Here is a 12,816-nt window from a genome sequence, read left to right on the forward strand (position 1 = left end):
ATATAGAAACTTCACAAAAAGCTACTTTTAGTTGGGAACTGATATTTTCCTGAAACTTACCTATATTCTACTGCCGATTACAAAAGAATGGAAAACTATAGAAACTTCACCAAAAGCTGGTTTTAGTTGGGAACTGATATTTTCCTGAAACTTACCCATGTTCTACTGCCGATTCCAAAAGAATGGAAAACTATAGAAACTTCACAAAAAGCTGCTTTTAGTTGGGAACTGATATTTTCCTGAAACTTACCTATGTTCTCTTGTTGATTACTAAATAATGGACAAATATATAAAGTTCACAAAAAGCTACTTTTAGTTGGGAGCTGATATTTTCCTGAAACCTACCTATGTTCTACTGTTGACTACTAAAGAATGGAAAAATATAAAAACTTCACAAAAAGCTGTTTTTAGTTAGGAACTGATATTTTCCTGAAACTTACCCATGTTCTACTGCCGATTCCAAAAGAATGGAAAACTATAGAAACTTCACCAAAAGCTGGTTTTAGTTGGGAACTGATATTTTCCTGAAACTTGCCTATCTTCTACTGTTGATTACTAAATAATGGAAAAATATAGAAACTTCACAAAAAGCTGCTTTTAGTTGGGAACTGATATTTTCCTGAAACTTGCCTATGTTCTCCTGCTGATTACTAAAGAACGGAAAAAAGTACAAACAAACTTTTGAGGAAAGATGAAGCGTCTAGTCTTTCTTAAGGTAGGTTCCATGTTTACATAGCTATAGAACATATGTCCCGTGTTCTGCTGTTGATTACTAAAGAATGGAAACATATAGAAACTTCAGAAAAAGCTGGTTTTAGTTGGGAACTGATATTTTCATGAAACTTACCTATATTCTACTGCCGATGACAAAAGAATGGAAAACTATAGAAACTTCACCAAAAGCTGGTTTTAGTTGGGAACTGATATTTTCCTGAAACTTACCTATGTTCTGCTGTTGACTACTAAAGAATGGAAAAATATAAAAACTTCACAAAAAGCTACTTTTAGTTGGGAGCTGATATTTTCCAGAAACCTACCTATGTTCTACTGTTGACTACTAAAGAATGGAAAAATATAAAAACTTCACAAATAGCTGTTTTCAGTTTGGAACTGATATTTTCCCGAAACTTACCCATGTTCTACTGCCGATTCCAAAAGAATGGAAAACTATAGAAACTTCACAAAATGCTGCTTTTAGTTGGGAACTGATATTTTCCTGAAACTTACCTATGTTCTCTTGTTGATTACTAAATAATGGACAAATATATAAAGTTCACAAAAAGCTACTTTTAGTTGGGAGCTGATATTTTCCTGAAACCTACCTATGTTCTACTGTTGACTACTAAAGAATGGAAAAATATAAAAACTTCACAAAAAGCTGTTTTCAGTTAGGAACTGATATTTTCCCGAAACTTACCCATGTTCTACTGCCGATTCCAAAAGAAGGGAAAACTATAGAAACTTCACAAAAAGCTGCTTTTAGTTGGGAACTGATATTTTCCTGAAACTTACCTATGTTCTCCGGTTGATTACTAAATAATGGACAAATATATAAAGTTCACAAAAAGCTGCTTTTAGTTGGGAGCTGATATTTTCCTGAAACTTACCTATGTTCTCCTGTTGATTACTAAATCATGGACAAATATATAAAGTTCACAAAAAGCTGCTTTTAGTTGGGAGCTGATATTTTCCTGAAACTTACCTATGTTCTACTGTTGATTACTAAATAATGGACAAATATATAAAGTTCACAAAAAGCTGCTTTTAGTTGTGCTAACACCCAGTCCATGCTAGTGTGGCTGGTAGTTGAATGGAAATACCCTGATTGATACCCTTGTGTGCACCGCCTGTTTCATAAGTCAACAGTCACATCAGAAACTCAACCAATGTGCTGCTCTCAATTTATTTCACACAAACATTGACTCTGAACACGGAAATAGCAGTAGTAGTACACAGGCTCTTAATATAAACAATGTGGTGTTCGTACTTTGGAAATTGGGCATGGGTGCGTAGCGACAGCAACCTTTCGGTTAATCTTAACGTTGCACTTTTTTTTGGTCCCGTGCTGCAGACTCTTCATCCTGGGCTCGTATGACAGAGAAACCTACGTCCACTGCACTCTAGAGCTGAGCAGTCACCAGTGGAAGGAGAAGACTCGCAGCTCCATCAAACGAGTGAGTACCCGCCATTATCCTTCATTTCCACGTTATTAGACGCAGCGAGCGCAACAGCAGCAAGTCTTTGCAGGAATGTGGACACTTAAATGAGAATTATTGCGAAGTATTGCTTTCTAAATGCGGACAGATGGACATTCATTGTGGCGGAACACAATTATTTTCTTGCATGCCTCGTTCTGGCCTCACCTGGTCTTATTGACACATTAATACAAATTTTCATCGTCAACACCCATTTTCATCGTCCGTCTATTTACGAGATTAGCCCCTTTGGTGACATTTTATTCACATTGAACGGGAACATTTTCAGACCCGGAGGCAAACCGTTTCTAATTGCAGCAATTTTGAGACATGACAGTTATCACTAATGAGCGTTTTAGTGTTTTAGAAATGCCAGCCCTAACTACTGGAGGCTGCTGGCTTAGCCATGTTCTACTGTTGATTACTAAAGAATGGAAAAAGCTAGAAACTTGACTAAACGTTGGTTTTAGTTGGGAACTGATATTTTCCTGAAACTTACCTATGTTCTGCTGTTGATTCCTAAAGAATGGAAAAATTACTAAAGAATGGAAAAATTACTAAAGAATGGAAAAATATAGAAACTTCATGAAAAGATGGTTTTAGTTGGGAACTGATATTTTCCTGAAACTTACCTATGTTCTGCTGTTGATTCCTAAAGAATGGAAAAATTACTAAAGAATGGAAAAATTACTAAAGAATGGAAAAATATAGAAACTTCATGAAAAGATGGTTTTAGTTGGGAACTGATATTTTCCTAAAACTTACCCATGTTCTGCTGTTGATTCCTAAAGAATGGAAAAATTACTAAAGAATGGAAAAATTACTAAAGAATGGAAAAATATAGAAACTTCATGAAAAGATGGTTTTAGTTGGGAACTGATATTTTCCTGAAACTTACCTATGTTCTGCTGTTGATTCCTAAAGAATGGAAAAATTACTAAAGAATGGAAAAATTACTAAAGAATGGAAAAATTACTAAAGAATGGCAAAATATAGAAACTTCATGAAAAGATGGTTTTAGTTGGGAACTGATATTTTCCTGAAACTTACCTATGTTCTGCTGTTGATTCCTAAAGAATGGAAAAATTACTAAAGAATGGAAAAATTACTAAAGAATGGAAAAATTACTAAAGAATGGAAAAATATAGAAACTTCATGAAAATATGGTTTTAGTTGGGAACTGATATTTTCCTGAAACTTACCTATGTTCTGCTGTTGATTCCTAAAGAATGGAAAAATTACTAAAGAATGGAAAAATTACTAAAGAATGGAAAAATTACTAAAGAATGGCAAAATATAGAAACTTCATGAAAAGATGGTTTTAGTTGGGAACTGATATTTTCCTGAAACTTACCTATGTTCTGCTGTTGATTCCTAAAGAATGGAAAAATTACTAAAGAATGGAAAAATTACTAAAGAATGGAAAAATATAGAAACTTCATGAAAATATGGTTTTAGTTGGGAACTGATATTTTCCTGAAACTTACCTATGTTCTGCTGTTGATTCCTAAAGAATGGAAAAATTACTAAAGAATGGAAAAATTACTAAAGAATGGAAAAATATAGAAACTTCATGAAAAGATGGTTTTAGTTGGGAACTGATATTTTTCTGAAACTTACCTATGTTCTGCTGTTGATTCCTAAAGAATGGAAAAATTACTAAAGAATGGAAAAATTACTAAAGAATGGAAAAATATAGAAACTTCATGAAAAGATGGTTTTAGTTGGGAACTGATATTTTCCTGAAACTTACCTATGTCCTACTGCCTATTACAAAAGAATGGAAAACTATAGAAACACTCGTCCCCACCAGTGACATTTGAAGTACCTGAAGGATGCTCTGTGTTGCTTATCATAGAGTGGTACAGTACCGCTCTTTGTCCAATTGGGGGCAGTAAAAACTTACCCCCCACCCCCACTTGCTTGGTCACCTCTGTTGCTACCTCATAGAATGTTTACCTGCACACAGCTATCCAGTCCATAATAATGTCAACACAAGACCAACCATTAGTGCAGCCCTGATGGAAAACAGGATATTCCCTTTGTGTTAATAAGTACACAGAGAAGCAGTTTCAAGGTGGCATTTGAGCCTGATTTATCAGGCGTCCCCAGTCTGCATGTCCCCAGCAGGTCACCGTAGTAAGGATCACAAGGTCTGCCATCTGGAAAAGGTCAAATCACACTCACATCTCCTGCATTATTTTCTCCTTTGTACTCAAGATGGCCCTTATGAGCGATTTATTCCGTCTTGAGTCTGGATGGTTTGTGGCTGTTAAGACTATTTCACAGATCTATCTCTGTGTCTCGAGTCTTAACATCTGAATTATTGGTCCTTTTAATGAGCTTACCAAATATGTCGCTCCCATTGAGTGGTATTACATATAGTGGTATCAGTGCATAGATACTAAGGGTGTGGAAAATAATGCTAATGGTAATGGTTTTATTTCATTTGAACAGTGCATCAGATTCCAATTGAGTGCATCCCATAATCAGTTCCCAGTTCCACATGTCCAAAAGGAGTAGGAAGAAGCAAAGCTTATTAAATCCTACCCCTCCATCTGGTACTTTTACAATCACTAACTCTTACATTTGTTCACTTCCTGCTTTCCTAATATAGTTTATTTTTTTCAATTTTATTTTTGTCACATACTTTTGAATAATAGATTGTAGTAGCGCTCGAATTCTTCTTAATTTTTTTTATACTTAATTTTTTTTATTATAAAATGCATAATGAATTAAAATTATTTTTACAAATGAGAATTAAAAATACACACTTTAAAGAATGAAAAATAAAGAATTATTTACACAATAATATTCACGTATGTGGAAATAAATACCACATCTAAGCATAACTATGCATGTGATGATTCTATTATCATTTAAAAACATGAAAAAAACCCATAAAAATATTACAAATAAATTGATGACTTATTTTTATTTTTATTTTTATTTTTATTTTTATTTTTATTTTTATTTTTATTTTTATTTTTATTTTTATTTTTATTTTTATTTTTATTTTTATTTTTATTTTTATTTTTATTTTTATTTTTATTTTTATTTTTATTTTTATAAATTAATAAATATATTTAAATCAATTTTAATTTTAATTGATTTAAATTTTGTAGTACAAGGTAATCGATATTAATCGATACATGGATGCTCATGCGCGCGGTGCGAGTTCATTGGCTCATTCACTAGGTATGGATGCAATTGACGGGTGAAATCTCGATTCATCACGATGCGTTTGTGGGTATCGGCAAAATCCGATTCAAGCGGCGTTTTATTAATGTTCAAAGAACGGCGTAAAGCTGGACAAAACGTCCATCATTTGCAAAGAATGCCGCGTTAAGAAGCCGTACAACAGCAGCACTACAAACATGCAGACCCCCCCTTAGAAAGGGGACACCCCAACAAGTCTACCGCCGCCTCCCCGTCTAGTTCCTCGCCGGACACCGGGGAAGAACATTTTATTTCTATTTTAGGATGCTTTCGGTTAATGTGGTTAATCTTCTATTTTATATAAATAACACTAGACTGTTTGAATCGTGCGTAGTCATTTAATTGCACTTTTCTGGTGAGTTGGTCTTGCTTTGTAAGGCCTTTCATCAGGAGTGGTAGTGTTTTCTGGTTCTTCCGCATCATCGGCAATATATCAAATTTCATTTCTTTGTTTTGTCACAGAGTTTGATCCAAGGGCTTGATAGAAATAGCTTAGAGCCAGTTGATAAGCAGCATGCCTTTCTGGTGCCGCAAGATTTTATCAATCAAATTTCCGCTGATTTTGGTCTAGCTGGGAAGCCTCTGTATGTTACAATCAAGTGTATTTTTACACCTCTGTTGAAGATGATTCAGAGGTGCCCAAAATGCAGCCTGAGGGCCATTTTAAGGACCTCAGCTGTTTTTTTTTTAACTGGCCGGCGGCACATTCTAAAAGTGTAATTAGAGTAATTAATTAAAGTGTAAAAGTGTAATCTAAGAGAGTTGCAATTTCACTAAAATGAAGTAATATTATTAGGAAGTAGATCAATGTCATTTTAGTAGCATTACGTGGAAATACGTGGCTATATAAACATTTTCGTTTTCGTTGTTTAGTCATCAGCAGTAGAACAAAGGTAAGTTTCAGGAAAATATCAGTTCCCAACTAAAAGCAGCTTTTTGTGAGGTTTATACCTTTTTCATTTCTTTAGTAATCAGCAGTAAAATACAGGTACGTTTCAGGAAAATATCAGTTCCCAACTAAAAGCAGCTTTATCTGAGGTTTATACCTTTTTCATTTCTTTAGTCATCAGCAGTAAAATACAGGTACGTTTCAGGAAAATATCAGTTCCCAACTAAAAGCAGCTTTTTGTGAGGTTTATACCTTTTTCCTTTCTTTAGTAATCAGAAGTAGAATACAGGTAAGTTTCAGGAAAATATCAGTTCCCAACTAAAAGCAGCTTTTTGTGAGGTTTATAACTTTTTCATTTCTTTAGTAATCAGTAGTAAAATACAGGTACGTTTCAGGAAAATATCAGTTCCCAACTAAAAGCAGCTTTTTGTGAGGTTTATACCTTTTTCCTTTCTTTAGTAATCAGAAGTAGAATACAGGTAAGTTTCAGGAAAATATCAGTTCCCAACTAAAAGCAGCTTTTTGTGAGGTTTATACCTTTTTCATTTCTTTAGTCATCAGCAGTAAAATACAGGTACGTTTCAGGAAAATATCAGTTCCCAACTAAAAGCAGCTTTATCTGAGGTTTATACCTTTTTCATTTCTTTAGTCATCAGCAGTAAAATACAGGTAGGTTTCAGGAAAATATCAGTTCCCAACTAAAAGCAGCTTTTTGTGAAGTTTATACATTTTTAATTTCTTTATTAATCAGCAGTAGAATACAGGTAATTTTCAGGAAAATATCAGTTCCCAACTAAAAGCAGCTTTATCTGAGGTTTATACCTTTTTCATTTCTTTAGTCATCAGCAGTAAAATACAGGTACGTTTCAGGAAAATATCAGTTCCCAACTAAAAGCAGCTTTATCTGAGGTTTATACCTTTTTCATTTCTTTAGTCATCAGCAGTAAAATACAGGTACGTTTCAGGAAAATATCAGTTCCCAACTAAAAGCAGCTTTTGTGAAGTTTATACATTTTTCATTTCTTTATTAATCAGCAGTAGAATACAGGTAAGTTTCAGGGAAATATCAGTTCCCAACTAAAAGCAGCTTTTTGTGAAGTTTATACCTTTTTCCTCTTTTTAATAATCAGCAGTAGAATACAGGTAATTTTCAGGAAAATATCAGTTCCCAACTAAAAGCAGCTTTTTGTGAAGTTTATACATTTTTCCTTTCTTTATTCATCAGCAGTAGAATACAGGTAAGTTTCAGGGAAATATCAGTTCCCAACTAAAAGCAGCTTTTGTGAAGTTTATACATTTTTCATTTCTTTATTAATCAGCAGTAGAATACAGGTAAGTTTCAGGGAAATATCAGTTCCCAACTAAAAGCAGCTTTTTGTGAAGTTTATACCTTTTTCCTCTTTTTAATAATCAGCAGTAGAATACAGGTAATTTTCAGGAAAATATCAGTTCCCAACTAAAAGCAGCTTTTTGTGAAGTTTATACATTTTCCCTTTCTTTATTCATCAGCAGTAGAATACAGGTAAGTTTCAGGGAAATATCAGTTCCCAACTAAAAGCAGCTTTTGTGAAGTTTATACATTTTTCATTTCTTTATTAATCAGCAGTAGAATACAGGTATGTTTCAGGGAAATATCAGTTCCCAACTAAAAGCAGCTTTTGTGAAGTTTATACATTTTTCATTTCTTTATTAATCAGCAGTAGAATACAGGTATGTTTCAGGGAAATATCAGTTCCCAACTAAAAGCAGCTTTTTGTGAAGTTTATACATTTTTCATTTCTTTATTAATCAGCAGTAAAATACAGGTAGGTTTCAGGGAAATATCAGTTCCCAACTAAAAGCAGCTTTTGTGAAGTTTATACATTTTTCATTTCTTTATTAATCAGCAGTAGAATACAGGTATGTTTCAGGAAAATATCGGTTTCCAACTAAAAAAGAAGGGGAAAAAACATAATTTTATGAAAAGATGCATTTCAAGCATGATTTTCACTTTGGCATTAATATTTAGTGCTTTTGTGACAGCACAAATATCTAAACAACTACACTAGCATAAACAACACAAAAAGGGGTTTAATATAAAATAATATAATAATAATATAATAATAATATTAAATAATAATAATAATAAATATATATATATTTACCAGTGTAACACCATGAACAATTTAGAATTGTCACATTTGGAAATGAACTATGTGTATGCACGTTATTCGTTATCTGAATCCCAATTCCAGCCCTCGGCCTTTCCCATTTGTATTACCCCTACCCCTAAAAAAAGCGAGGGCCAAGGGGAAGCGGCACGCCACCTGATGCTCGTTATGTCATCACCCTTCACCGCTTTCTGGCCGTGACGTAGGCAGATGTGACAGTTACAGCCTTTCTAAAAATGTTTCCTACCACAAAGAACGCACCATAAATGTCATTTTTATATAGAAGCCTTTTTTTCTCAACTGTGACATCCATGGCCAAACGACAAACATCTTCCAAGCAGCATTCTTAACAACATCACTTGAGCTCAGACGGCGTCCGACGGTAAGAATAACGGAGTGACATGATCACTGGTAGGCGGGGACTATGTCAGACGTGTTTGCGCATATGCCCGCTTGACTCGCTCGCCAGCCCTCTTATTTGATGCTTAGTGACAGCTTTGACTGAGCAGTGATGCGTTTGTGCGCGCGTGTGCTCACACATCATCACATCACGGCTTCATCCGGCAGCCCCGGCGGGACTTTGATTGGACCGGCTTGATCAAAGCGCTTTCTGTTAAAAATAAAAACATGACCGTGGATGGATGCATAGGTACTGTTGCTCGGGGGCGTGCTGACATTTTGCATGGACTCAGCAATCGATGAGTGTGTATGAGAGACGCACATGATATGAGGTCCAGGTCCAATCAGGATTTGAATACAACTTTATTTCCTAAGCTTGATGTGTTGATGGAACACTTCCCTGTGCCTTGAAAATGCACGCCACTTAATTGAACAGGGCCTTGGCAGTGGTTCAGATGATACTCGTGTTCTCTCTGTAAATTTGATTGTAGCCCAGGTGGTCCACGCGGAAGACCACCCCGTATTCAGAGGGATGTTACTCGGCCCTGTTTTGTAACATGACATTTCAAACGCATCTTGAAAAAAATTCCAACTTTTCAATGACCGTATGATCATTTCAACTAGGAATGGGCTTCAATTTCATTTATGTACAGTGGAACCTTGGTTAGCATCATTGATTTTGGTCTAGCTGGGAAGCCTCTGTATGTTACAATCAAGTGTATTTTTACGCCTCTGTTGAAGATGATTCAGAAGTGCCCAAAATGCAGCCTGAGGGCCATTTTAAGGACCTCAGCTGTTTTTTTTTTAACTGGCCGGCGGCACATTCTAAAAGTGTAATTTAACAAGAAAACTATAACAACAAAAATGGACAAGAATAAAGTCAAAATATGAACTGAAAAGCATTGTAATCTAAGAGAGTTGCAATTTCACTAAAATGGAGTAATATTATTAGGAAGTAGATCAATGTCATTTTAGTAGCATTACGTGGAAATACGTGGCTATACATTTTCGTTTTCGTTGTTTAGTAATCAGCAGTAGAACAAAGGTAAGTTGCAGGAAAATATCAGTTCCCAACTAAAAGCAGCTTTTTGTGAGGTTTATAACTTTTTCATTTCTTTAGTCATCAGCAGTAAAATACAGGTACGTTTCAGGAAAATATCAGTTCCCAACTAAAAGCAGCTTTTTGTGAGGTTTATACCTTTTTCCTTTCTTGAAAAAAATTCCAACTTTTCAATGACCGTATTATCATTTCAACTAGGAATGGGCTTTCATTTAATGGGGATTTCATTTATGTACAGTGGAACCTTGGTTAGCATCATTGATTTGTTACGACTCTAACCAAAACATATTTAACCAAATACAATTAGATCCCATAAGAAACCATGTAAATCCAATAAAGCCAAAACGTTAACACCAAATTATATAATACTTATTAATAAAAGTGTTGCGCAAAGCTATCAGTATTGTTGGAGTTTATCTCCACGTACGGCGACAAATTTCATAGTGAGGATGGATGATGCCGATTTTTTGTTAATGCTATACGATGGATATACTACAACAAGGAACTTAACCAATGCTAATGCTTATTATGTTATTATTTCTTATTGTTGCTTATCATGTCTACTATATGGTAATGGTAATGGTTTAATTTCATTTGAACATGCATCAGATTACAATTGAGTGCATCCCATAGGGATGGCTTAGCCATGTTCTACTGTTGATTACCAAAGAATGGAAAAAGGTAGAAACTTCACTAAAAGCTGGTTTTAGTTGGGAACTGATATTTTCCTGAAACTTACTTATGTTCTCCTGCTGATGACTAAAACATGGAAAAATTACTAATTTAATTTAAGTTTTGTTTTTTTTGTATGTATTTTTATTTTATTTATTTTTATTTTTATTATTGTTATTATTATAAATTATATATTATGTATTATTATAAAGTTTATTAATTTTTTTATTTTATTTTTTGTCACGTACCAAAGTACGAGGTGATATGACCATACAATGAGGTGATATGAGTATAAAAGTGACTATGGGGGTGTTATTTAATGCCTACAGGGCTCTAATAATGTAAAAAAAATGTTTTTAGAATGTCTTAAACAGGTTTTCTATGCTCTAACTACAAAAAAAAATATTCAATTTATTAATATAAAAATATAAATTCATCTATTGTGGTCAGGGCTGGAACCAATGAACCGTGATGAACAAGGACTGGATAAGGGATAAGGGAGGCGGGGTATACCCTGGACTGGTGGCCAGCCAATCACAGGCTTTCCAGACCATTCCAGCGATAAAGCTCCAGCTTGCATGTGATCCCAAACAGGATATGCAGTCAAGAAAATGGATGCATGTTTTAAGGACTATTTAAAAAAAGTGTCTGTCATGTTGACATACCCCAGTAATACCAAAACTTCCTATCACCTTTGGTCACACCGACTGATTTGAAGCAGATGACACATTATCATCCTGTTTCCATTGTTCCGGGGCCAATTACGCACCCTATTCTAATTCTGTTTGACAATTTGTGGCGGCACAGCGAAAATTCGATTAAAGACAAGCGATTTTCCCCACAACCTGTTTTTGTTTGCTTGTAATCACTTCTTCCAGTGATCAATTCACCTCAAGGGCGAAAGTAGATTGGGCAGCCGCTGTGTGCATGACGGACAGAGGCGCAGCCACATTACAGCTTTCCTGCTATTTCCTTTGGCTGCTCCTATAGCACGTGCTCTCATTAGTCAGGAAATGACATGGTAGCGGCTGCCTGTCAGTTTTGGCGCTGCTAATACCCACGCTGATGACTCATTAGTCACATACTGTACGTAACCACAGATACTTGACAATGTAGATAGCCATTGGTGTATTTATTTGGCTTGGATTCCAAATCATAGCTTTTTTAGTAGTGCATGACCTTTTGTTTTATTGAACCAGCGTTTGGCGTCTTCATTATGTAACTTGCATAACTTCAAAGTCTGAGACATAAAACAAGCTCTTGATTTCATTTGAGATGACCGTGAATGTTCCATTTTTGGATCAGAAAGCTCTCATGACGTCGATGTGTCTTACATCACTTTTATTTACAGCGATGGTCCTAGTTGAGTTTATTATTATTATTATTAAGTATGCGCATTGCAGTTCAATTAATGGTAATGGTAATGGTAATGATTTAATTTCATTTGAACATGCATCAGATTCCAATTGAGTGCATCCCATAATCAGTTCCCAGTTCCACATGTCCAAAAGGAGTAGGAAGAAGCAAAGCTTATTAAATCCTACCCCTCCATCTGGTACTTTTACAATCACTAACTCTTACATTTGTTCACTTCCTGCTTTCCTAATATAGTTTAAGTTGTTTTTTATTTTTATTTTTATTTTTATTTTTATTTTTATTTTTATTTTTATTTTTATTTTTATTTTTATTTTTATTTTTATTTTTATTTTTATTTTTATTTTTATTTTTATTTTTATTTTTATTTTTATTTTTATTATTTTTTTTTTATTTTTTTATTTTTATTTTTATTTTTACAAGGGTTAGGGTTAGGGTTAGGGTTAGGGTTAGGGTTATAGGTGATATGACCTTATTAAATCCTACCCCTCCATCTGGTACTTTTACAATCAGTAACTGTTACATTTGTTCACTTCCTGCTTTCCTAATATAGTTTAAGTTTTTTTTTTATTAATTTTTGTAATTATTAAAAAAATATTATTAAATATTATTGTTATAAATGTTTTTTAAATTTAAAATTATTAAAAATTCAAAATAAAATTTAAAAACAGCTGTTTGAAGATGAACTATATCAGCAAGTTGAAGTATTTGTCATTTTACAAATAAGGAGTTAGTATGTTCTCTGTAGGCGGCATTATGAATTATCCTTACTGACCTTTTTTGCAGTACATTTAGCCAGTGAAGATTGCTTTTATAGTTATTAGCCCATATTTCCACACAATAAGTAAGATATGGTAG

General features: G+C 34.2%; 1 protein-coding gene across 1 annotated transcript in view; it reads left to right on the forward strand.

The window, feature by feature from the left end:
* pdzd8 (PDZ domain containing 8) overlaps nucleotides 1–12,816 on the forward strand; it is a 39,543-nt gene that overhangs the window by 6,653 nt on the left and 20,074 nt on the right. The window contains exon 3 of the mRNA XM_058056143.1: nucleotides 2,072–2,174. Within this exon, the coding sequence (XP_057912126.1) occupies nucleotides 2,072–2,174 (103 nt within the window). The remainder of the gene's footprint in view (nucleotides 1–2,071; nucleotides 2,175–12,816) is intronic.

Source organism: Doryrhamphus excisus, chromosome 19 (assembly GCF_030265055.1).
Source record: "Doryrhamphus excisus isolate RoL2022-K1 chromosome 19, RoL_Dexc_1.0, whole genome shotgun sequence".
In the NCBI taxonomy this organism is placed as follows: Eukaryota; Metazoa; Chordata; class Actinopteri; order Syngnathiformes; family Syngnathidae; genus Doryrhamphus; species Doryrhamphus excisus.